This window comes from Euprymna scolopes, unplaced genomic scaffold (genome assembly GCF_053919585.1).
Source record: "Euprymna scolopes isolate OS-2025 unplaced genomic scaffold, ASM5391958v1 sca337, whole genome shotgun sequence".
Taxonomy (NCBI): domain Eukaryota; kingdom Metazoa; phylum Mollusca; class Cephalopoda; order Sepiida; family Sepiolidae; genus Euprymna; species Euprymna scolopes.
Window position 1 is genome coordinate 20,372 of NW_027633366.1, and position 27,997 is coordinate 48,368.

The window sequence follows — 27,997 nt, forward strand, 5'->3', positions numbered from 1 at the left end:
CTCTAAAATAATAAATATGAAATCTGCATACATTAAAATATCATATTTAAGCATACCTTACAACCAGGCAATGCCAGGCAGCCTTCTAGTTTTATATTAATGTTTTAGTAACAGATCTAGTAAGTGTTCTGTTGCAATATTTTGGAGAATAATGGGGTATGATCCCACACAGTCGGACGATTCTATTTATAAACGATGCTGCTAAGAACTGACGAATCAAATTAATTCACGTTCTGCTACAAACCAATCAGAAACCAGAATTGCTTCATAAATATTAAACCTTTTCTGGAGCAATTTCACATGTTCTTTCCCGGGTTTCGACACGGTAAGAATATTTTGTTCTGTGGAACTGTCTACTACAAACAAGTCACCTACCAGGACTTGTGTGTAACAGCGAATCATCTGAAACTGTTCTGAAACTCAAGATGGCTTACACTTCTAAAGGTTATGGGCCCAGTCTGAATCCGAAAAACCTTCTAATTTTAGGGGATTTCTTGATTTTCTAAATACTAACTTCTGTTCTTTGGTTCCTTTTAAATGACGTAGGACTTGTTTAGCTCTGTTTAAATCCTTCATTGTCGGTCGTGATAATTTTTGTGACAGTTTTGTTACTGTATAGCATATGTCGGGCCTGGTTGCAGTCATTAAATATATAAGACTACCTATAATTTCGCGATATTGTGTGTCATCTATTATTTCAGATTCTGTGTGTATATTTTTATTAATATCATTTTCGACCAGTGTAGAGCGTTTCTTGCACTCTCCCATTCCAAATTTTAATAGTATTTTGTCGATGTATCTCGATTGAGTCATCGTAACAAGTCCTTTGCTTTGAGTAAATTCTATCCCCAGAAACCAGGATATTTTGCCAAGATCGGTCATTTTGAATCTTTTACTTAATTTGTTCTTAACATCAGTTAACATTATGTCACAATTTGATGCGATTAAAATATCATCGACCCACAAAACCAAAATCAGTAGTTTATCGTCTTTGTGTTGGGTATATAAACAGGGGTCTACAGCGCATTGTCTAAATTGTTGTTTAATAATATAATCATGGAATACTGTGTTCCAACACTGAGCACTCTGCTTTAGACCATATAATGACTTGTTAAGTCGCCACACGCTATTTTTATTTTTCATTATAAATCCCTCTGGAGGGGTAATATAAATTTCACAGTCTATTGGGGCATTCAAATAAGCATTTTTTACGTCCATTTGATGGATGTTTAGGTCATATTGTGATGCGACACTGAGGGAGCATATTTTTTATTTTGAGAATATGATTGGTGCAAATATCAAGGGGTTAAAAATTGTATAAGAAACCTTCATTAATTTACCTTTGACTCAAAAAGTACATGTAATTCAACAACTGATGATTTCATCAAATCAAAACCAACTTTCATGTAGTAAGTCTAAGGATGAACAATAAAAAAAAAAAGAGACTCGGTATCAAGAACAGAAACTATAATACAGAGGAAGAGGTTCGGAGAAAATAATAAAAAAGAAATAAAGTTGATAGAGAAAATTCAAATAGGCAGTAAAGAGACCTCCTTGGAATTCAATGAAATGAGATAAATGACATTTTCAAGGACATCCAAGATTTTAAAAAAATGGTGACACCCAACGACACTTTTTTTTTTGTTGTAGTATTAAAATAGAAGAAATCAACTTGTGTCATCCAAATAGTGCAACAGAAATGAGAGTGATATCGTTAAAAATGCTGTTAAAGATTTGAAAAATTGGCAAAACCCATCGTCAATTTTTAAAAAAAATTTTTTTTTTTTTATTGCAGTAATAAAATAGAAGAAATCAACTTATATAATCTAAGAATGAAGAACATGCTTCACAATTTTTGGTTAATTTTATTTATTTATTTTTTATTTAAAAATAATTTTTCCTATAAAAAAAAATTTCTTTCCTTCACATATGTGGATTTGTTTGGCCAATCACGGCTTAGTGTCTTTCAGCTTCTTTAAAACTGTAATTGTATACATCATTTGAAACAATTGCGTTTCAGGTTCAAGTAAAATATTTTATCTGCATAAGAATTTCACATTATTGTAATTATTGCATTTGATTTTTCCCACTGTTTATTATAAATGCAGGGAAACATTTATAAATTTGAATAATTACAATAAATGAAAAACAAATAAAATAAAAAGTTAAAGTTTTGATAGAATTGGTTGAGAAAATTCCTCAGTTAAAAGTTGAACAACATCCTTTGCGCAACCCCAAAACGTTGACAAACCACAACCGCCATGTCCGTAATTGTTGATAACCTGAAATGGAAAAACAGTTAAAAAGTGATTTGATATAAAAATTTGTTATGAACATTTGTGGGTGTAAGAAAATAATGGAATGGTTTGGTAAATGTGTGAGCATCTTGGCTTCATAGGACTGTATGAGTTTGGTTAGTCAATTTTGTATGGAAGTAATCTATATATCTATAAACGTGAGAATGTGTGTGAGGACACTTCTCAACCTATATACTCAATGAATTTTCGATCTACCGACTTGAAATTTGGTATATCGGGTATTCAGACATGTGGAAAACTTTTCAATCGGTTTTCATCCCCCCGCCCCAAAAGGGTTACTGAGTGGTCAAAATTAAAAAAAATTGTGTGTGTGTGTGGGGGTATCGGATTTTTATCTGTTTGTCAAATGTTTCACGACTGCATATGCGCAGTCGTGAAACATGACAGCTTCCTTATGTTAAGAATAAGTAGTTTTCAAAACACTTTTAAAGATCGTGGTAAGCTGGCCTAATGGTTATCATGCTTGAGTCACTGTCTTTAGGTTTTGATTTCGATCTCAGCTTGAGTATTTTTTTTTTTTACTTACAAGAAGTGAACTGTTTAGAAAAATAATGCACATGTCTCAGTTTTTTTTCCATTTTTTTTTTTAAAGAAATTTAACATGACATTTAATATCTATGGTATTTCTGTTTATAATAAATAATAAATCTATATTAATTAAAATATATTTATGTGTATTTTACGACCAAGCAATACCGAACAACCTGCTAGTTATATATATATATATATATATATATATATGTGTGTGTCAAAAGTTACAATTTACGCACTGAAAACCTAAAAGACTCATGAAGCCTATTGATCTCTATATTAATAAAATATAAACGATTTTTCTCTCGTAACTTTTGACATTATAGAAAAAGTAAACACTTCCTATGCACAACTGTGCCTAAATCAAAACGTAGATTCCATGAACAAAGCTTCTTTCTTAGAACTGCACCCCTGTGGAACTCTGTTCCGTCTGCCTGCTTCCCACGTGACTACAACCTGGGTGTCCAACATAAACAAATTCCTAATGAACCGCCCCCTTAAGTAAACACTTCATTAAATCTCCACACTAACGTGCTGTACTTGCAATAACCCTTATCCCTGAGTGGCTTCCGGGCCTTGATAAGTGGTGACCACCGTGTAAAACAAAAACAAACTTTTACACTCACCACTTACAGTTACGACTAAAGCGTGTTCCTAACCCACAATCAATACATTTTGTCCCTTTTTAATAATTCTTTTTTTTTTAGTGACCTCTCAAACACGTAATTCTACTGAGAAAGTAGCAAAAACTTCCACCCTGATGTAATTCAGTCATTTATTGTAACTTATTTTATTCATACGTTAACTTTTTCTACATGTAACTTGTTTATTACTTGCATATTAATATTATACGTTATTACTTGCATATTAATATTATACGTTATTACTTGCATATTAATATTATACATTATTATTTGCATATTAATATTATACGTTATTACTTGCATATTAATATTATACATTATTATTTGCATATTAATATTATACATTATTACTTGCATATTAATATTATACGTTATTATTTGCATATTAATATTATACATTATTATTTGCATATTAATATTATACGTTATTACTTGCATATTAATATTATACATTATTACTTGCATATTAATATTATACATTATTACTTGCATATTAATATTATACATTATTACTTGCATATTAATATTATACATTATTACTTGCATATTAATATTATACATTATTACTTGCATATTAATATTATACATTATTATTTGCATATTAATATTATACATTATTACTTGCATATTAATATTATACGTTATTACTTGCATATTAATATTATACATTATTACTTGCATATTAATATTATACATTATTTGCATATTAATATTATACGTTATTACTTGCATATTAATATTATACATTATTACTTGCATATTAATATTATACATTATTACTTGCATATTAATATTATACATTATTACTTGCATATTAATATTATACGTTATTACTTGCATATTAATATTATACATTATTATTTGCATATTAATATTATACATTATTACTTGCATATTAATATTATACGTTATTACTTGCATATTAATATTATACGTTATTATTTGCATATTAATATTATACATTATTATTTGCATATTAATATTATACATTATTATTTGCATATTAATATTATACATTATTACTTGCATATTAATATTATACGTTATTATTTGCATATTAATATTATACATTATTACTTGCATATTAATATTATACATTATTATTTGCATATTAATATTATACATTATTATTTGCATATTAATATTATACATTATTACTTGCATATTAATATTATACATTATTATTTGCATATTAATATTATACATTATTATTTGCATATTAATATTATACATTATTATTTGCATATTAATATTATACATTATTACTTGCATATTAATATTATACGTTATTACTTGCATATTAATATTATACGTTATTACTTGCATATTAATATTATACGTTATTATTTGCATATTAATATTATACATTATTACTTGCATATTAATATTATACGTTATTATTTGCATATTAATATTATACATTATTACTTGCATATTAATATTATTATTACTTGCATATTAATATTATACATTATTATTTGCATATTAATATTATACATTATTACTTGCATATTAATATTATACATTATTACTTGCATATTAATATTATACATTATTATTTGCATATTAATATTATACATTATTACTTGCATATTAATATTATACATTATTACTTGCATATTAATATTATACATTATGCTTACCAATTCATTTACAGGGTTCGTACAGACTTGAAAAAAACCCTGGATTTTGATTTTTGTCTTGAAAAGCCTTATTTTTTTATTTTATTTTGTTTTTTTACTCACCTTCACCCCCAAACAAGACATATTGCCACTTGGGCGTAAGAGGCTACTAATTGAGATGATTTCTAAGAAAGATTAGATGTTGGTTTACATTGCGTTTGAACTTCTGCATGTCAGTACAGTTAGGAAAGCAGGTAACAGGAAGGGAATTCCAAAGTCTAGCTGTTCTAGGGAAGAAGCTCTTAGAGTAGAAAACTGTCTGGCATTTCTAGTATTACCTTGAAATATTACCTGAAAATATGGAAAATGTCTTGAAAATTTCTTGAAAAAGCCTTGGAAATTGTGTTCTCTATATCCAGTAAAAATTTGTGTTGAAATATTAAAAATAAAATCGAAATACTATTATTTTTTTTTATTATTAATAAGAATACCATTAAAATATTTTTTTACATATTAAAAATAAAATTTATTCTGAAATTGCATAGTATTGGGGATGCAAGAATTACGTCCCTTTATCATAAAACTACCTTGGGTAATTTCGTGATGAAGATTCAAATCTCGGTCTATTTTTGTTCTCATTTATAGTTGAAATTTTTTTTTGGAGGTGGGGGGAAGGAGTAGTGGCGGCCACCATAAATGACATCCCCCCCCTCTCTCTAAAAAAATACTTTCCTTGACTGGACGGGACTCTCCAATGGTAAACAAACAAATGCTCCCTTATTCTTGATGGTTTAATGGAATGACAGAATAGAATCAATATCAGTTAACAATACTTTCACATAATTACTTTTTGGAATAGGTGATTGTAAAAACAAACACTTCAATTTGCACTAATATGGACAGCTTTGCTTACCAATAACATGATTTCATTATGATATTTACTCGATTTGTTCATAAAATTAAACAAAGAATACAGCATTTACTTTACCTATGAGCATTAAATAGACTGCAACAAGTTCTCACATTAAATTATAGACCGTGGACAAATTTTAATCCAAATTTACTTTCTATTCTATTTTTTTTAACATGGCCTGCAAAATACAGACTGCTATTTTTTGGGTTTACACTTTCCAAGTTGCATTCAATTTTGATGAGATCTTTTGCTTATTAGTTTGTTAGCTGAAACTACAGAAGTCACACAACGTCTTTTGGAACATTAATATAAATTGGAACAGAATAAAAAAAAGGAGGGAGGTGCTTCTACAGAATTTGAACCTAATCAGATTAACTTTTCTCAAAATAAATTTAAACTTAGAGTTAGTTTACAGTTACTGTTAAAAATAACATTTTGGTTCAAATACTGTAGAAGTTGCCCTTTTCACTTATAATTTTAAACTGTGTTGTATGAGTAAGAAGAATTGATTTAAAAGAGTAATAAAATAAAGACTCATCATTCAAGGAGAAAATCAAACTCTCTCTCTCCTTTATATTTTGTTTAAAACTATTTTTTTTTTAAATGCTCCAAATGATTATTCATTACAAATCGAAAAGTTTAATATAAAAAATGTTACAATGATTTATTTGAAAGAATATAGTATTCATTAATACCATTTTAAACAACATCATGGTCACTAATAATTAAAACTGAATTGTAGTTAAATTTTCAAGATTTTAACAAGGACATTGAATTTTATTTTAATACTTTAAAAACTAGAGCATCAAAATATATGACGGCCACAGAAGAGATCACGTGAGATATACGAATGTAGAAAAATAGAAAATGTATGAAAAGACGAACGACAAGGAGTTTAGAGGGCAGGATTTCTGTGCAGACAACTGAAAGATTTTTTTTTTTGCTGAGAGACAAAGAACACCCCGCTTCCAATTTCATTTCTAATTTTGAATAGTCTCAAAGTAATTGATTTTTATCAACTATTAAAAAAGTATGAAAATGTCCGATTTATTTATGAAGACACTGACATGCATTATAATAGATTTAATTCTGTGATTTTAATTTATTACTTTTTATTGAAATAATTGAAAACAAACACTTAGAAAAATCAATTTTATTTGCTTTAAAACTACAATACATTTTTTTTTTTGGAGTGGGGTGGGGGACAGTTATTTAAAACTATATCGCCACAAGAACAATCGATATCTATTCCATAATCGCACAATTTTCCAACCTTACCCTTTTTCCTGTTGCCTAGTTTCCCAGGCACCACCAGAACCCAAATATTCTTGATGCATATCACAATTTTTTTCAGTACAATTACCACATTCTAGTATGATTTCTCCTTTGCGGAAAGAGTATGGAAAACAATGTTTTCAGCATTTTCCAATACTGCTTCGTTAACATCTTTTATCACCTCTGTGTGTGAGGAGGAGGAGGAGGAGGAGGAGGAGGAGGAGGAGGAGGAGGACCTTTTTAAAAAAAAAAAAAAATTGCGTGTACTGGCATTTTAATTTTTACTCAGAAAATTTCTCTTTTAAGCATTTCTATTACACATCCAGATGGAGGGGGGGGTGAAGTACTGTTTCAGTTTTTAAAAATTTATTTTAGGGAGGGAAAACTCATTTTTTACATTATGACCACAAGATACCTTTAAAGTGCACCATAGAATTTACTCCTACGATATAATTTAATATAGGTTAACATCATTACCATAGCTTTTGTCCCATTCAAAAGAAACCTAAAATACACTGCTAGTAATTAAAAAAAAACATGCAACACTAAAATCGTGTTTAGATTATTATTAAAACAATGTAGTGGCCACTTTTAATGCACAGACATAGCTTAATAAATCTACCAAAAATCAACTAATGGTCAAATTTTCATGAAATTTTCTATACTTATTCAATTTTGGATTAATTTATACGTAAAATTCAGTTTTTGAAAATATATGATGGGAAATATTTTTTTGTACCTATTAACACCCATATTTCGTTTTATGCAATCTGAATACAATATATTACATGTTAACATTATATATGCTGAGATTACATTTCTTTTCTATGTTTACCATGAATTTATATATAAAAAATACAAATGAATTCAATATTATGTTTTGAAAGAAAAAATCTCATTAATATATGCTGAATATCTGTTAAATTATAACGAAAAAAAAAAAAAAATCTAGAAAATAATTGATTTTTAAAAGATTAAAATGATTCGAATTCCATTCTTCTGAAATGTTCAGTTTTAACCACAGAATTTGGAGTAACCGTTTCCTATTTTTTTTTAATTATTAGAAGTTACTTCCATTTAGCATATTTTATGCATTTAATCTATAAGTAAACAATGCCTATAAACAGCTTGGTAAAATACTTACAAAATTATGACATCACCTATCACCTATTCTATGGTGAAATCTCTACTGACTACTGCACATATTCAAAAAGAATACTTAGTAATATTTTTTTAGTTAGAATTCTCCTATATTACCCTTGGCAACACTGGGAAACGAGTCCTGCTAGTCTATATGTCTATAATAGTGAGAATGTGTGTGTGAGGACACTACATTTATGCACATGTCTCAGTTTCTGTATTAATTAAAATATAATATTTATGCATATTTTATGATTGGGCAACACTGGACGGCCTGTTAGTTTAATATAATTGGACCAAGTTCTTTGAAAGTATTTTGCAAGAAATTTAAAATTTGGAACCCCCCCCCAAAAAAAACAGATATTTGCCAATCATGTTTAAGATGCAAATTTTTTTTATTAAAATTTCCTTTTTCTTTTATAATTATTTTGGATAATAAAACATCCATCATTAAAGAAAAAAAAAATGAATTTAATTTTTTTTTTTCAAACACTTTTTCTGATGATGAATTTTAACAGAAATTAAAAATAAAAATGTTAAAATAAAAAATCTAATGATTTTTAATAAAAATATTTCCATCTTATACACAATTTGAAAAGGCATTTTGTTTGATTGTATTTTTTTGTTTTTGTTTTTTTCAAAATTCCTATTAATTTAAAAAAAAAAAAAAACTTTAGTTTTTGTTTCTTTCAGTAGAAAATTTTAAACACTTTTCCCTCATTATCTCAGCGAATGAGTTTATTTCTAATTTGTGATATAAAATTTGATAGTTTATATTTATTTTTTTAAGGGGAAAAAACATTTGTGAATATTTGTTTTAACAGTTTTATATTTTACTGTAGAAAATCTTATAAGCAAATAATATTTATTTCCTCTTTAAATTTTTTTAATGGATTTTATTCATCAAAAGTAGTTTTATCATTTTTTTTGTTCAGTTGAATCCAAACAATATCTGTCTGATGGATGTGAATTTAAAAATTTAAACAATAAAATAGGAAACAATTTTACTAAAGATTTATTAGTTATTATAGATTATATATAAAAGACAAGATTCTAGCAAACACTGCCAGACGGTCTACAGAGTTATTTATATATATATATACATATATAAAGATGGACTCTTCCATAGATTTTGCTGTGTGAGGTTCCCCCACAACTATTAAGTTGTTCAGAAATCCACACATATGATTTATTTATAGTAATGAAGGTTTTGTGTAGAACCAACCACACTTTTTGATATTATTTCTAATCTTTGTCAGTGTAGATGACTGCCACAAAGTAGAGCATGCAGTAGACGGCAGGTTTTTACATCAGAATTTTCCTTTTCCTAGATGCATGTCTTAATGAAGACTGGGGTGCATCTCTCCCAGTGAATTAATCCGCCCCAGATACCAGCCTGGAAATTTCTCTGACTTAGTACAGTACATACAGACTTGGCGCAGTACATACAGAACCTAGCCTTCTCAAATGGTCACCCATCTGGTACTGGCCAGGCTCATTGTTGGTTAAATGGCAAAAACCGGTATGGAAATGTGTTTGTATCTATCCATTACACCTCTACATTGTATCGCCTTCCATTAATTTCAATTTCTTTTATATACACATTAAGCAATGCTTAAAGCAAACTACATTAGCATATTAATTACAAACTAAACAAACTGAACGGACATATATGTTAAGAATGGATTTATTGAACAACATTATAATTACTTACCACAACGCGCCGGTTTTCTTTCATGTGAATCTCCTTATCTAACCGTGTCTCTTCTCGGAAAGGACGAAGTCCGACATATTCATCTATGATTTCCGGATCCTAGGATTACAGAACAAAATAAAAATTAATGTACTGTATATACTTGTGTATAAGTCAATGTTCATTTTAAGACCAAAAATTGCATTATTTTAGGTATTATCTGTGTATAAGTCGACTGTAGGTTCTAGACAAGTTAAAAAGTCCATCTCATGGCATTTTTTTTTTTTTTTTTTTTTACAGATAATTTCCCTTTTGGCGTTTTTTTGTAAGACATATTATAAATTGTTTCTCAACATCACAGAGGGATAATATATGCATTTACGCAAGTGTGGTCTATTCGATTTTCATATATAGAACCAACCCACTGCACCTTTACATGCAACGAACGCAAATGTTGCTAATCAGAGATTCTGATCAATGACATGCTGTAGATTCCGGGCGCAATTACTGTTTTAGACATAATTTATGTCATGTAGCATAATAACGTAAATGCATACATTGCATGAGCCGTAATATACTGCAATAATATGAACGCATGTGTGAAATACTATTAAATGGTTTCATTAAATAGTTGTCATTAAATTATTAAAACTTGTTGAACTTAAGAGGAAAACGACATCGTAAAGACTACATTTCGTAATCTACTAAAAAATAACGTCATATCATCACCAAATACATCATATCGAACTTAGACCTATAGCCATGTCTAGAGAGCGAACATTGCGAAAGCTATTCCAATTATTATTAAGTCTCCCACTTAAAAACCATCCATGTGCTTACATGCTGGCAAACACACTGCAGTGGGATTTAGAAGAGTGCGATTAATTACTAGGATTACCGATATATACTGAGTGGACAAACAAAATGGCGTTTTCTATGTTATGATTGAGCGCTGACTCGCTTTTTAACAACATTTCCAAAAACATTACCTATGTATAAATCGACCCCAAAAAATAACCTTAAAATCGTTTCCTAGAAATTCAACTTATACACAAATATATACGGTATGTCACTTTCCTGTTAAGAAACTTAAAATTGGTATATAATTGTACAATTACCTCCCTTGCAAACACAGTTTTACTGTTTAAAATCTATTCTGGTATGATTAAAACAATTTCTGAAAATTGGATTGAATCAGATTCAAAGTAACTGAGCTTTATGTACATGAACAAAGGCTAAAAATCAAAATGAAACATTTGAAAACATCTGAGAGCTCACCTTAATCAAAATTTAATAGAAATTAAGTTTAAAATGGCTGCACGGACAGACATGGATATCATTTCACAGAATTATAAATTGGATTAAAGTTATGTATGGTTGTTCAATTGTAAGTAATTTATAAAATGGATGAACCTGTATTTAAAGGTTTATCAATATTTTCACCCCAAAAATAAGATTTTCATAAAATGTTTAGCTTTAGTTGATGTGTTTAATGGCACAGAAACTCTTAGCACCATACAATGGCAAAACAATGTAAATAATTTATTGAAAACAGTTCCTATTTACCCAGAGAGAGTGTTATACCTTCCCAATGGATGTAATAGTGGATTTAAACTCAATATATCCAACTAAGTTTAGACTAGACTTAGCCGATTCCATAGTCTATCAGTATCCATTGTATCAACCATGACACGATTATAAAACATTATATCAGGAAAGAATTATTAGAAGCTAGTCAGTATTTATGGGGCAATCAGAATTGGGAATCGTAAAATTTGGTATTGGAAAAATTTGTGCCTATTTTCTGATGCCAAAAACGATTCTTTTCATTTTTTTCTTTTTTTGATTTATTTGAGACTTTATTTATTTTTGCTGGTATTAATGATAAAATGATGAATATTTATTGATTTTAAACTGTTAGTAAAGCTAAAATGTATAGATTCAGCCCCACCCAGTGTATTTTTACATTTTCATTTGAAAGGGAAATAATGTTTGGTTTTTAAATTTTTTTGATACCAATGAGTCAGCACTTATCGAGCCACTCAAAGAGAAAAGTCAGCTGGATGATGAAACGGCATCATGATATGGATGAAACTGTGATGCTAACAAACGTTTATTTTTTTTGTATAGGAATTCAGTTTTTGCAATTGCAAAATCAATCTTAACTAAACAGGAAAAGTTTATTTGATTTCCGTGTTGGTCTGTTGTTTAGGTATTAATTGTTTAAACTTACCTTTAAACTGGGAACAAAGTTTACACAATCATCAATTATACGTTTTTTGTCATGCTCCGATGTTTCACAATTCCAGTTGCCAAGTTGAGATGTGCCGCCCATAACAACATTATGAAATCTGAGAAAAAGAAAAAAATATGAATAAACAAAAATAAATAGAATAATCCTATTTATTAAGGAATGGTAGCCTTGCCCGATTGTAAAATACGCTTAAATATATTTTGATTCATGCAGATTTTGTATTTATTATTACAGAATCAATTCTCTATTGAATATTATATTGTACCTAATATGTAGTTGTGATTTCAAAAGTTAAAAAGAAAAAGAAAAAAAATGACTTGTGTGCCATCAGCTAGAATCGAAACCAAAACAATTGGCGCTTCAGATGCATTCCCTCATTTAGTGCTCCAGCCGTGTTCCCTACTGTTTGAGCTAATCTGACAGACAGATAAGAAAGTTTTAAAATTAAACCACTTTTAACTATAGTTAATTTTATGCATGTGCAAACTAATACAAATATGGTGGCAAGTTGAAATGTTTCACGTGTATCAAGAGAAAGAGAGCTTTGTATAAATTAGCATTTTGAAATAAAAAAAAGTCTTGAAAACAGTTTCAGAACATTAAAGCATATAGGTCGGTAAAAAAAATTGAATTTGAATGCATTTGGTTAAAATTTATTTGTTGTTTTTAATTATACTACAAGATTACCTGGATCTGTTAATGATTTTACCCTGGTGATTTGAATAATCTATCTATTAATACGATAACGTGTGTGTTATTTTCTGTGTCATGCTTACATCCGTGTTGTTTAATTGTTATGTATTTCCATTTCTTGTCATAAATAATTTTACCAAGAATTCTTTATTAGTTTTGGTTTCGATTATAGCTGATGGCACTTAAGTCATGTATTTTTTTTATAAATAATTTTATCAAGAATTCTTCATAAGTTTTGGTTTCGATTATGGCTGAAGGAACTCAAGTTATATATATATATATATATATATATATATATATATATATATATATATATATATATTTAAAGTGATGGTTGTGTAGTTCCAACGAGAGAAAAAAATGTATATTTAAAAGAGTGTAGCCATCAACAATTGTGGTTTTTTTTAAAGGTTTTCATCATATTTTTATTTTAAAATAAAAATATGATGAAAACCTTAAAAAAAACCCCACAATTGTTGATGGCTACACTCTTTTAAATATATATATATATATATATATATATATATATATATACACATACATTTTTTTCCTACATTTTTTTCCTAAGTTTTTATTCCAGTTTCAATTCAAGCTAATGCACCCAAGTCATATGGATATATTTTTTTTATTTTTAAAATCGCAACTTTATAATATATGAAAATCGCTAGAACATTAACTATAATAATATATACAAAATATGCAAGAATTAAAATATCATATTTAAGCGTACTTTTTGACTGGGCTTTGCCGGGCATTCGTGCTAGCTTAGATAAATACTTTTGCAGTTTTAACAAAAAAGCTACAATAATATCAGAAAATCTCCATTTTACACTGAACATCTACAGAATGCCAACATCAACATATTATATACGAATGAGTTCGTTGTGGAATTTCCACAGGTCATGCTAGTGAATAACTGACTTTGGAGAATACTAAGCATTGCCATTCTCTATAATCTAATATATAAAGTCGTATTCTTGTCTGTTTATTTGTTTACAGTCTAATAAATATGCACAAAAGGTAGACCGTTTCACGAATTAATTTTCATACTGAAAACGGACGATTACATTCCAGCATGATTTCTATATATACTATTTATTCAAACAGAAATCTACATTCAAGAAGTAACCTCATTTGCATATTACATGAAAAAATCTATTTTAATAATTAGTTCCATGTTCTTAATTGTTTGTTGTAATAGAATTGTTTTAATTCTTCTATTTAGAAATATTATTTAAAGTTGATTTATTTATTTTTAATTTAATTTTATATTTTCAATTATTATTAGCCTACACCAGTTGTCTTTAAAAACGGAAGTAAGCTTATTTATTTAACCTGTGAGAGTTATTTCCCTTGAATTCGTTAATTGACGAAAATTGATGTATTTTATGATCCAATTTCAGGAAAATCATAAGAAGTTACGATATGCGGTGTATCTTAAATAGTATGTGACTTAACTTTTCGCCTGCCAATATTTTTCAACCTGGCAATGCAGTTAGTATAAAATAAGCAATGAATATATGAAAGAAGAGTAATATTATAACTTGACATTAGTGTGATTCACAAGTCAGCCTATACCATACTGTGATGCTAACTCCTATCTCGCCTTATTACAGACTTTAACATAAGCTATGGTGTTTTGGGAATTTGTATGCAAGTAGAAAAATGTGATTGGTTGATGGGAAGAAAAAAAAAATGGTAGCATACATATTTTGAAGTTTTTCAAGTATCAAGACAAGGGCTCGAATCTAATGTAATTCTGAAAGATTTTATTTTTAACTTTTTATAAACTCAAAAGAAATTAACATAAAAAAAAAAAAAATTTTTTTAAACTAAATCTTTTTTTTGATAATCAGCTAGCCGAGGAGACATAAAAGATATTCAGCGTTTGTTTAAAGCAATTTATTACTGCTTAATATATTTTCTAAGTTGTTTATCTTTGCAAAAAAAAAAAAAAAAAAAAAAAAAAAAAATAATAATATATATATATATATATATATATATATATATATATATATATGTATGCATTCATCGTAGTTACTCACTCTTTCATATAAATACTAAGAAGCATATATTTTTCTTGGTACTAGTTATAAAATGTCAGAAGATAGGTAAAGATGGAAAGTATTTTCTCACAGAATGGGTATAAACTAGTGATAGACAAATGAAGTTTATTTCATGCAGATACAAATCATCATATTCGGTTTAGCGTCCATTTTATATGCGGACATGTCTAGGATGGATTTTTGAAACTGACTTCCAAACTAACCTATGTCTGTCCAGGTTTATCCTTCTCTCTCTAAACTATCTTTATTACTTTCTTCCTATGTTTTCCATGACAGTCTCCTGCTAACTAACCTTGCTACCTCAACTGTTCTTTATCTTCTATATGTTCTTACTTATGTGTTCTTACATATATGTTCTTACTTATATGTTCTTACTTATGTGGGTGTGTGTATGCTCTTATTCTTACCCGTTTCTTGCCTTGAAGCGTCTGGACGTGTATGTGCAAATATATAATGTGTACATACCTGCTTGCCTTGTCCAGCGGATAATATCTTCTGGTCGCTGGTCTCCATCTCATGGGGAGTGGTCACTGCTGCAGACAGACGCATCGATAACACAAGATGGATTTAAAGTTTCAATTCTTTTTATTAAAGGCAAGCCTATCATGTCGAAACCTGGTTGTCGCACAGGGAGCCTAATCACCCCCATCTGCATTCTCTGTAGCCCAAAACCAACTCTTCGATGTGCCCGTCAACCGGAAGCCTACAACCACAATTCACGTTACCCTTAATTTCTGGTACATCTAACCCGACGATCATTAAAGGTGACTGAGTTTGATGGATGTCAAATCTAACCTTTGACCCTGTTAAATCGACAATTGGAACCCAAAATGCTTATATAAGTTCTATTTCTAAAAACTACCTATATAGCATTTAAGCTGGGATTCCCAATACTACACAGTCGTCATCAGGACCACAGCGTAGTAATTGTTAGGAGTAGAAATTGGGTATAATTTGATTAAAGGGATGGCTCAACTTGTTCACATTGAACTTGAAGACAACAATATTGTAGTCAGCTGGAAAGCAGGCCAGCAGGACAGTTCCACAGATGAACAGTTCTATCTAAGAAAGAAACTTTGTTCATGGAATTTGCATTCATATCCTTTGTATCATTCTTATATATCATTTCTCGCCATGCAATCCATGTCACTAATACATAACTGGCCAGGTTTCACTTCCATTTCATCATCACACTACGCCACATTAAAAATTGCTCCCTTTCTTGGTTGACTGAAAGCCTCAATGTGCCAAGTTCGAATCCAGTTTGTTCCACATGAACACTTTCATCAAAACCCACACTTGATTTTAAGCAAAATAAAGAAATACTTTTATTGTATAAAGCTGTTTTTTGTTTGTTTCTTTGTTCCTGATAAACTGGGTTATAGAATTTGCTGAAATTGCATGAATCCTGAACATGTATGAAGATTGTGCTAAAAATTTTGGCGCTTATATAGCATTGGGCACAACTGAAAATTGCATTCCAAGTAAAAAAAAACTTTTTGATATATTTACGTGTCATGCAGAAATAAGTATCCTCACCAAAAATTAGAAAAAAAATGTGTAGTAGAAGTTTAATTACAAATAAAAGATTTTGTATTTTGTCAATCTGCTATTCATGTAACAGAGTGCATGTGAAAATAGCAGCAGCAGCTGCTGAAAGATGATGGGTAGCGAAGGTAGCAGCAGCAGCAGCAGCCGTTTGAGCACTATGCAAATTAGCAAGTGTGTGCAGGCTTACATCAGTAGAAAAAGAAAAAAAGACAATGCGTGGTTGGTGGAGAAGCATAGTGCCCAACAAAGAAGATGGAGATGCAATGTTGAAGACAAGGGCTGCCTACGGCTAGCATGTGGTTGGGGAGAGAAAGAAAAACGCTGTCGATTGAGATGAACGTGTGGCCCTGTGATGGCGGCGAGAGATTTTTAAGCAGGGTTCTGTTAATCTTATGGCAGATGAAATGAACAGAAAAAACAAAAAGCAAGCATTGTTTGGAAAGTAACGCTAATAAATGACTTTTGCTAAAACAGAAAGAAAAGCTGAGTTAGATATATTTATTTTTGTTTTGTTTGTTCTTTTTTGACAATACCAGATAGAATGGGGGTCCGAGAGAAATTTTAACTATAATGAACACGATTCGAGCCTAATGGTCACACTACATTTATTATTACCGGGTTAAATGACAGACTGACTTACCTCCCCTTGCTTCACACGATTTCTGATCTCATCAATGGCAGATCAGAAAATATAATAAAACTTGTTGTGACACAATAAGGACGCTCCTTTTTGGGGAGATGTGGGGGGGTCTTCCTGGAAAGTGAACCTTGTGCCAGACTTGTTATGTACTTGTGAGGACGTGTGCAGTGACAAGCTGGTGCAGATATCCAAAATGTCAAGCCTGCCAACTCAACAGTTTGACAGGTGATAGGAGCAACCCGAGATTGTTAATGTAATCAGGTGCATAGTGAAAGATCAAACCTGGCTGCTGTCCTCAGAATTGAAAGACAAAATAATATTTCGGTTGCTTTGTTTTCTTGTATGCATATCTCTCTCTCTTCTCTCTCTCTTCCTTTCCTTTGTTCTTCTCTCTTCTTATTACTCTCTTTCTCTCTCTTGAAAAGAAAGAAGAATTGTTTTAAATGTTTCAGTTGGGGCTCCAAACAACATGGACACATACCAATTTTTGGCTGCAAAAGCCATTGCTGACATACATCAAATTAAAAAAAAAAAATTCTATTGCTGACATACATCAAATTAAAAAAAATAATTCTATTGCTGACATACATCAAATTAAAAAAAAAAAATGCTCTTTTTAATTGTTAAGAATAAATAATTCTATTTTTTTTATAAAAAATGTTTTGTTGGCTTATTTTTATACAAGCGTTCAATTCCAGCAAAGCGGTCCCTGCCATTAACAATGATAATAAAATCATGCCCATAAAGACGACCCACTAGCACATGTAGCAGACATCAATTCAACTTCAGTGATTCATCTTTGATATTTCTATCGTACATATGCCTAGTGTTTAACACCCCGGGAGCTGGTTGCTGTCCTCAGGACGTAACAACAGTTCAAGAAACGTCCCCACAACACACCAAGTAACTCTCCTCAGAAAACGATAGTGTCACAGATTTTTAATTAAGATTCTACTTGATATTTTTTCATGATTTTTAATGTAGATACCTACCTTTGTCTCGTACGTAAATATATTAAAGTGCTTTCCTGTCAATTTCCACTTGAACTAGCGGGGGGGGGGGGAAGGGCAGCTTTGCCAGGACGTAAAATTTTCCAAATTTCATATATTTATATTTTAAATTCCCCATAAACAAGGCACAGTGCCACTTTGGTGTTGGGGACTAGTATCAAGGACATAAGTTGCAGGGATACTATGTAGGGAGTTGAGCAGCAAGATGTCTGTTCACATTACACTTCAACTTCTGCATGTCAGTACAGTTGGGAAAGCAACCCGGAAGGGAGTTCTAAAGTTTAGCAGTTCTGGGGAAGAAACTATTAGAGTAAAAGGCTTTCTTACATCTAGGGAACACTATTGTGTAGGGGTGGGATTTTGCTGCTTGGTGGGTTTGTCAGGGATATTTACGTTGAGGGGATAAAAGGGCTTGTAGTTCGTCGGAGCATCCACTATTACTTGTAGAACAGGCAGAGGGATGCAACATTTCGTCGATAGGCAGAGGCCAAAGCTTAGATGACAGTTCAGGACCTACCAGGTTGACGACTCGTTTTTGAATCCTGTCCACGAGTGAGAGACTAGTAGCAAAAACTGTAACATTCAAAGCTTGTGACATTACGATTGGACCAACGTGACACACATATGGACGTATTAAAAATTAAAACTAAATTAAGGTGAATGTACAAAATGTATAACGATTTTTTAAATTCCGGCCCATTTTTGACCCCTTAAAACTATTTTAACCGGTTAAAGACCCATAACAGAACGGTCTGTCAAAAATCCAATCATTTGAGGCCCCTAGCTCCCCTCTGTGACTTTTAATTTTGGAGGAGATAGAGTTTGAAAATATGGAGACAGACAGACAGACGTATAGCCTTTTATGTATTAGATTTACATTCTAACAATTTATAGTAGATAGAATAAATACCATGTCACTTAGGAAAAGATTTGGTGAAAAGTATACACAAACATTTAAATTTATTTTCATAAAAGTTGTGTTTGTTTATCGAAAACAAACTGGAAGAAAGGTTCTCATCAACTATGTTTCATCAAACACTTCGTATTAGTGGGAATTATGCATGCCTTACGTGTTCGGGTGGTTCAGCCTTATACACTGTTTCACCTCTTGCACCAACTGCATAACATGTCTAGATATCCCATACACTGTAGCATAAACAATGTCAGATGATGCAAACCTAAAAATAAAATGAGGATTAAAATAGACTCACGTGGGGAAAATATATACTGGTGTGCTTGGTCTGTCCATGATGACAAAGTGTTTTAGCCATGGCGCTTTTACCTGTCAAAACAACAAAGAAGTAACAGTATGAAGTTTTTCAGTGAAGTTATTAAATACAAAAAAAAAAAATTCCAAATCTGAGGGAGACAGCAAGAAGTTAACACCTTAATTCAGTTTTAACCTTGAAAAAATATGAGAAGACTTCCATTTTTAAACAATGTAGCATATCTCTTTTGTGTTCAGTTTGTTGTATTTCTTAAAAATATTTCTTTAAAATCGGTTTGCCCCAAAGATCTAACCCTAAAACCAGAACTTTCAAATGAGTCCTTGAAATTAGCATCAAGGCGCCATCAGATTTATCTTAAATTTTTAAAAGTACATTTTTTTTTTACTCATTAAGGCCCAGAGGCCACTCAAGGATAATGGTTAATTGGTACCGTAATGGAAATTTTATAATTCATTTTAGAGGATGGCTCTTCAAGAACCTATTCATGTTGGACTTGAAAACGACCATGTTATAGTCAGCCACAAAGCAGCTCTATGGTATTGTGTTCCACAGACGAGCAGCTCAAGGAAAAAAACTATGCTCATGGAATTTTCGTTTAGATTTAGGCACAGGTAGACATTGAAGAAAATTGCTGACTGTTGTTTTACTTTTACTTTGCTAATCACGCATTTCGACAGGAAGATGGATGGCTCTCGTCTAGGGGAGGCTCCATGTTTTGATAAGCTTCTGGGATTGACCTTTACTCCTGACCTGAAATGGAACATGTACATCAAGTCTGTTGCCAAGGTCGCTGGAAAAATGGTAGGATCGTTCTACCGCTCCAGAAGATATCTCACTACTGATGCAATTCTCTATCTATATAAAAACCAAGTATGCCCAAGGATGGAATACTGCTGCCACATCTGGGCTGAAGCTGCTAAAAACAGCCTATCCTGCCTTGACAGAGTACAAAATAGGCTTCGTGGCTTAGTGGGGGATGCCCTTTTCTCTTCCCTGCAACCTCTCTCCCGCAGAAGAGATGTTGTGAGCCTGTCTTTGTTTTATCATTACTTCTATGGCAAGTGCTCGTCTGAGCTCCAATCCTTGGTTCCTCCTCGCTAATCTTTCATGAAAAACACCCATCTAGCTGAAACCACTGTCAAAAATTTTCCCCACTCTTTAACTGTACCAAAACCAAAACATAGATTCCATGAACAAAGCTTCTTTCTTAGAACTGCACGCCTGTGGAACTCTCTTCCGTCTGCCTGTTTCCCACCTGACTACAACTTGGATGTCTTCAAGTCCAACATAAACAAATTCCTGATGACCCCCCCCCTTAAGTAAGACACTTTATCACATCTCCAATACTAACGATTACTGCGATACTATCCCACTGATTACTGTACACGCAATAACCCTTATCCCCGAGTGGCTTCCGGGCCTTGATAAGTGACTTCCATGTAAAAAAAAAAAAAAGGAAAAAAAAGACCTTTACCGCATTGTGATTTATCAAATCATAGAATGCAAAAGTCAAGTGCATCAATCATATCAAAGCAATTGGAGCCAGGAATAACGTTCTTTATTCCACATTAAAATTTATCACACACATTCTCAAGAGACAATGGATACCCTCTGTAAGGGTAGCTGTGCGTGTAATTGTGAGGCAAGGGTTGCACAATCACCAACCACACTTCTCCTGAATTGGCACTGTTTAAGTCCAGTGGCAAGGAGAAGTGCTAGAAGACTGCAAATAATGCCAAAATAAGCAAAGAACACATACAGCACCTGGACTTCGTGAATGATCACCTATTTTAGTACTGACCAGGCTAAACGTTGCTTAACTTTTGTGATTTAATGGGAACCGGTGTGTCAATGTGAATTATGCATTATGTCACACACATAATGCTATCACAAATACATGTATATGCTAATATATGTAATGTAATCTCGCAATCATGAAGATAAGAGTCTCAAACATTGAACAAGAAAGTGTAGTATCTGTTCTGATATTGCACTTCACCCTTTCTGTCCTCGATGAGTGGAGGAGAAATCCTGTATGACTGAAACAATTTTTATTTTTGTTCCCATCTAAAGTGTCCCTTTTTGGAGAGCTGGATTTTTTCTCACATTAAAAACTGACCTTGTGCCTTACTCTGCCCTTGTGGAGAGGCAAGTAAATAGGAACTTTCATACGTGAATTTGTTTTAAATGGATCATATATCATGGACAATAAGATGTACTCTTCGCACTGCAAAAGTTTAGACAGTGTGGTTAAGTTTTACTTAGCAACACGTGCTAATTTTGGAGTTTTCTTTTCGACTATTACTTATTGTACCAAAAATTAAGAATCCAGTCTTTTTTTTTTTTTTTTTTTTTGATATTTCACCCCAAACAATGCACAGTGCCATTTTGACGCAAGGGGCTCATTTTTGGGACCAATTCGACAGGGATACTATGAAGGGAGTTAAGCAGTGAAGTGTCTGCTTACACTAAACTTGAACTTCTGCATAAGAGCCAAGTACGTCCAAGGATGGAGTACTGTTGCCACATCTGAGCAAGAGCTGCCTTGCCAGAGTTCAAGATAGACTTCATAGCCTAGTTGGGGATGCCCTTTTCTTTTCTCTGCAACTTCTTTCCCACTAAAAGAGACGTTGCAAGCCTATCTCTACTTTATCACTATTTTCATGGCAAGTGCTCGCCTGTACTCCAATCTATGGTCTCCCTGGCCTGACTTTCACAAAAAACACACGTCTAGCTGAAACCATTATCAATAATTTCACCCAGTCTTTATCTGTGCCTAAACCTAAATGTAGATTCTATGAACAAAGCTTCTTTCTTAGAACTGCACGCCTGTGGACTTTGTCCCGTTTTCCTGCTTTCCAACTGACTACAATATGATCGTCTTCAAGTCTAACATAAACAAGTTCTTGATGAGCCATCCCCTTAAGTAATCCAATTTACCAAATTTCCACTACTAACGATTACTACGACATTTTCCCATTGACTACTGTACACTCATTAACCCTTATCCTCGAGTGGCCTCCAGGCCTTGATAAGTGGTGACTCCTTTGTAAGAAAAAATAAATGTCAGTACAACCAGAAAAGCAGGAACCCAGAAGAGAATTCTAAAGTCTAGCATTTCAGTGGAAGAAACTATTTGAGTAGAAAGCTTTTTGGCATCCAAGGATCTCTATAGTGTAGGGGTGAGATTTTGCTGCTTGTTGGGTTATTCAGGTGTATTTACATCGACAAGGTGCAAGTGTCTTGAGTTCGTCAGAACACATTCCGTTAAAATACTTGTAAAACAGGAACAGGGATGCAGCATTTTGGCGATGGGACAAGGTTTGGAATTTGGTTGCTAGCATGGGACCTATTAGGTTGGAGAGACTTTTTTGCACCCTATCTAAGAGTGAGAGACTTGTGACGAATGCACTATATGTGGCAGCAATACTCCATGCATTTGTGTGTCTGTGTGTTTGATTATTAAGCAAAATGAGTTATGTAAATAAAATATTTTACCATACGAATCAATGTTTCAACATAATAACTATGATATGCGCAAGTGTGGATGCACAGTTCAGAACATTTTGTGTTTTTTTTTTTACAGGCTTTTATCATTTAAACTAGCAGGCCGCCTGTGCTGCCTGGTCATAGAATACGCTTAAATATGATATTTTAATTCATACAGATTTCGCATTTATTATTATAGAGCCAATTCTCTATTGTTTATTATATTACACGCAATATACAGTAATGATTTCAAAAGTTTTAAAAAGTTGACTTGGGTGCCATCAGCTAGAATCGAAACTAAAATATTTAGCACTGTAGCCTAAGTGTTACTGTTTGACCTATCGACAAATAGCTTAAGAAAATGGTAAAACTTAATCGATTTTAACCTATAACTATATATTAGCACATTTGCAGAAGTAACAGGTTTAGTCATTTTCCTTTTGCCAAAATGAATTTTTTAAATTTTGACCATTTAGCAGCTATTTTTACCGGCTAAAAACCAAATAGAATTTGTTCCACAAGTCCAAATCTTCTATATATAAAGTTTCAAGTCTGCAGACCAAAAATTGAGAAAGAAGTTTGGTAGAAACATTTCCACACACACACACACACACACACAGACAAGGTATTCTTTATATATATATATACATACACACACACACACACACACACGTGCATATGCTATAACTTTTTCATCCTAAATGCTGTGCAATCATTCACGATGTAAAAAATATGCATAAATAGAACTGAACGAATCAGTTAAACGAAACAATCACCCCCCCCCCAAAAAAAAAAAAATTAATTAATGAAAGTCCGTTTTTCAAAGAATATATAAATTAGTATAGTCTTTATTTAGTCACTCGCATATCCATGACTGAGTATATTAAGTTAGTTTTAATAATTTTTAAATCGAAAACGTAGTCTTTTCATATCAATGTAAGTGCTATGATAAATTCAACTTTATATAGATACTAGCAGATGTATCCGGCGTTGCCCGGTATTAAACTTAATGCTAAATTCCTTGCAAAAAAATGAAGTAAAATAAGATGGAAAGAAATTGAGACGTGTGCATGCAAGTATCATGCTTTTTTTTCTAAACAGTTCACTTCTAAGTAGAAAAAATTTTTTTTTAACCGAAACCTAAAGACAGTGAGTCAAGTACGATAACCATTAGGCCAGCTTGTTTTTTTCCACATGTCTGAATACCCTATATACCAAATTCAAAATCTGTAAATCAAAAATTCGTTGAGTATATAAGTCAAAAGTTGTCCTCACACACACTCACTTTTATAGATATACTAGCAGGCCGCTTGGCATTGCCCGGTTATAAAATACACATAAGTATTTTATTTAAATTAATGAAAACTTAATTTATTTATTATAAACAGAAATACCGTAGGTATTAAACGTATCGTTAAATAGTAAAAAAAAAAAATGAAGTAAAAATAATGAAACTGAAACGTGCATGCAAGTATTGTTTTTTCTAAACAATTCACTTCTTGTAAGTAAGAGAAAAATACTCGAGCTGAGTCAAAATCAAAACCTAAAGACAGTTAACTGTTATATATAGGAGTCTTATTATTCTTATTATTATTGTTCTTTGTCAAAAGTGAGTCTTAGAGAGTCTTAGTGAGAGTTTATTGTTGTGTCTTAGAGAGTTTGATTAAGAGAGAGTCTTATTAAGAAGGCTGTGGTTGTGTTCGTGTTATGACGAGATTCATATTTATAAAATGTTCATACTTAGAAGTGTAATAGAAGCTCTTTGAGTGAAGAAACAGTGTTCAGACAGTCTTAGTGTTCACATTGTAGATATGAGATGTCGAGACGTGTATGTAAAGACATTTTAAAACACATGATATACATAAGACATAATAACAATTTTCACTTTACCTTTTGGTAGAATTACAACACAAAGACGACGTTTATAAAAACACATGATGGATTTATTTCTTCTACCCGACCGGTCGTGGTTTTCTGAGTCAAGAATTCAAAGCTTCACATTCTAAGTTTCAAAAGTGACCGTCTCGCTTCTAGATGTTCGAATCCCAACTGGACTGTCGTCTGTCGTCCTCAGACTCCCTCTGACTCTCTCTCTCTTCCAGTTCTCTAAAGTTTCTAACTATATCGAGAACTTCCCGTTTTCCATGACGTCATACACATGTTAAAACATGTCTTCTTTCACGTGTTCTGGAAATGCGTGTCCAAAACTTTTTCCTTTGTTTACAAAAGGAATTTTAACCTATATTCCCGGTAACCTATATTTCCAATATGTTAAAATCATGTTTATTAAATTATCCTATAGTTGCATTCCTCAATTGAATTTTCATAACAGAATTGACAACGCACATTCTTTTCTTGAAAATATTTTATCTCTAAGCTGAACAATAGTTTTTTTCACATTCCATTTACTAATTCTCTCTCGTAATCTATTTCTAAACCTAAATTACGAGGTTCGAATTTCGTCTATGCTATTTCATTTTCATTTTAACTAAATCTCTCTATTTTTATACTTACATGAAAAGGGGACAGCCCTTATCATGTAACATAATCAAATACGACCAACTTGACATATATTTTCAAATCAATTTATACTTAACATAAGAAAGCTGCTAAAGTTTCCCACATGACTGAATACGCTATATACCAAATTAAAAATTTTTTTTTTTGATTGCATTTTACCCCAAACGAGGCACAGTGCCACCTTGATGTAGGGGCCTACTATCTGGGATATAAATTACACGGATACTATGTAGGGAGTTGAGCAGCAAGATATCTGTTTACATTACACTTGAACTTCTGCATGTCAGTACAGTCGGGGAAGCAGGAACCCAGAATGGAATTTCAAAGTCTAGCTGTCCTGGGGAAGTAACTATTAGAGTAGAAGGCTTTCTGGCATCTGGGGATTTCTACTGTATAGGGGTGGGATTTTGCTGCTTGTCAGGTTTGTCGAGGGTGTTTACTTTGAGGTGGTACAAGGGCTTGTAGTTTGTCTGAGCACCTACAATTAAAATACTCGTAAAACAGGCTGAGGGATGCAGCATTTAGTCGATAGGACAGAGGCTGTAGCGTAGCTGACAGTTCAGGACTTATTAGGTTGGTGACTCTTTTGAACCCTGTCCAGAAGTGAGAGACTAGTAGCAGATGCACCAGCCCAAATGTGACAACAGTATTCCATACATGGGCGAATGGTAACCTTGTAGAGGTACAGGATACTTTCAGGCTTGAGTAACTTTCTAGTACGGTAGAGAGAGCCTACCTTCCTCACAGCAGCTGCGGCAATGCCTTTGATGTATCTGTTCCAACTCATGTTCCCTGTGAACATTAAACCGAGGAGTTTGAATGAAATACTTTCAGGTAATAATGTATCATTAGCCATGGCTATTTGTGGTTGAGAAGGTTTCTTGTAATTATTGAAGGAAACAAGCTTAGTCTTGGCAGCATTGAATGTTACCATCCATTTTTTGTCCCCATTCCACTACAGATTGGGGGTTTTCCGCTAGGGTTTTCACTTGGATATGTGTTTATTTGGTTTCCCCGCATTCCTGTTATAGAGCGTGGGGTTGTCAGCATACCCATCTCAGAGCCAATGTTATCAGGGAGATAATTTATGAATATCAGGAATAATAAAAATTCAAGGATCGACCTCTGAGGTACACCTGCATTTATATCATATTGTTTAGACATACAACCATCGAGAACAACCTGGATTCTTCTCTTATTTAAGAAGAAATCAGTTATGTTAAGTATTCATCCAGTAATACCATATGATCTGATTTTCCTGCTAAGACCATCGTGCCATACCCTGTCAAAAGCCTTAGATATATCTAAGGCTACTGACCTACCTTCCCGTGCTTTAGCAAAAAATCGTTGAGTATATAGGTTGAGAAGTGCCCTCACACACACACACACACACTTTTATAGATATACTAGACAGATTATGATCTAAACAGTTAAAACTAAAATAATAAAAATAGCCATTATACATGCACACCATCAACATGACACAAGTTAATGTACTTACCCGCATAACTTGACCTCGAATAGGGTTCAGTTTATGATCATTCAACAATGCATAGCTACCCAAACCACAGCAGTTAATAATTGCATCGTAATTTGGTGTCAACTGAAAAAAAAAAAAAAAAAAAAAGATGGTGTCAAAATTATTCATGTTTTTTTTTTTTTAAACATAAATCAAGATATTGTGAATTTGGTGAATGGATACAAGATAGGCACTTCTGCATGCCAGTGACATGATGCGAATGTGCGTATTTTAGTTTCAAGAACCGCCGACAGATGTCACTTGTCAGCAAAAGAATAGGCGTCGATAACTCTTCCTTTTCTTAAAATGCGCGCAAACTAAAATTATACTTTGTTGTATTTTTATACAATCTTTCCGTACAAAAAAATTATAATTCTTAAACCTCTATAAATGTTTCATGTTTTTTTTAAAATTATATTTTGTTACATTTTTATACAATCTTTCTGTACAAAAAAAAATTATAATTCTTAAACCTCTATAAATGTTTCATGTTTTTTTTAAAAAATTATATTTTGTTACATTTTTATACAATCTTTCTGTACAAAAAAAAATTATAATTCTTAAACCTCTATAAATGTTTCATGTTTTTTTAAAAATTATATTTTGCTACATTTTTATACAATTTTCTGTACAAAAAAAAAAAAAAAATTAAAATTCTTAAACCTCTATGTTTCATGTTTTTTTTTTTTAATTATATTTTGTTACATTTTTATACAATCTTTCTGTACAAAAAAAAAATTATAATTCTTAAACCTCTATAAATGTTTCATGTTTTTTTTAAATTATATTTTGCTACATTTTTATACAATTTTCTGTTCAAACACAATTAAAATTCTTAAACCTCTATAAATGTTTCATGTTTTTTTTTTAAATTATATTTTGTTACATTT

The 27,997-nt window shown here is 31.7% G+C and overlaps 1 protein-coding gene across 1 annotated transcript; it reads right to left on the reverse strand.

Annotated features, from left to right (window-relative positions):
- Window positions 1-1,863: 1,863 nt before the first annotated feature.
- LOC145274316 (D-amino-acid oxidase-like) lies at window positions 1,864-27,217 on the reverse strand. The gene is made up of 5 exons (XM_080127397.1): window positions 27,090-27,217; window positions 19,562-19,632; window positions 12,370-12,487; window positions 10,158-10,256; window positions 1,864-2,282 (listed from the first exon to the last, which is right to left on the reverse strand). The coding sequence occupies exons 1-5, from the start codon at window positions 27,093-27,095 to the stop codon at window positions 2,166-2,168; spliced, it is 411 nt and encodes a 136-aa protein (XP_079983523.1). The 5' UTR covers window positions 27,096-27,217; the 3' UTR covers window positions 1,864-2,165.
- Between the last annotated feature and the right edge of the window lie 780 nt (window positions 27,218-27,997).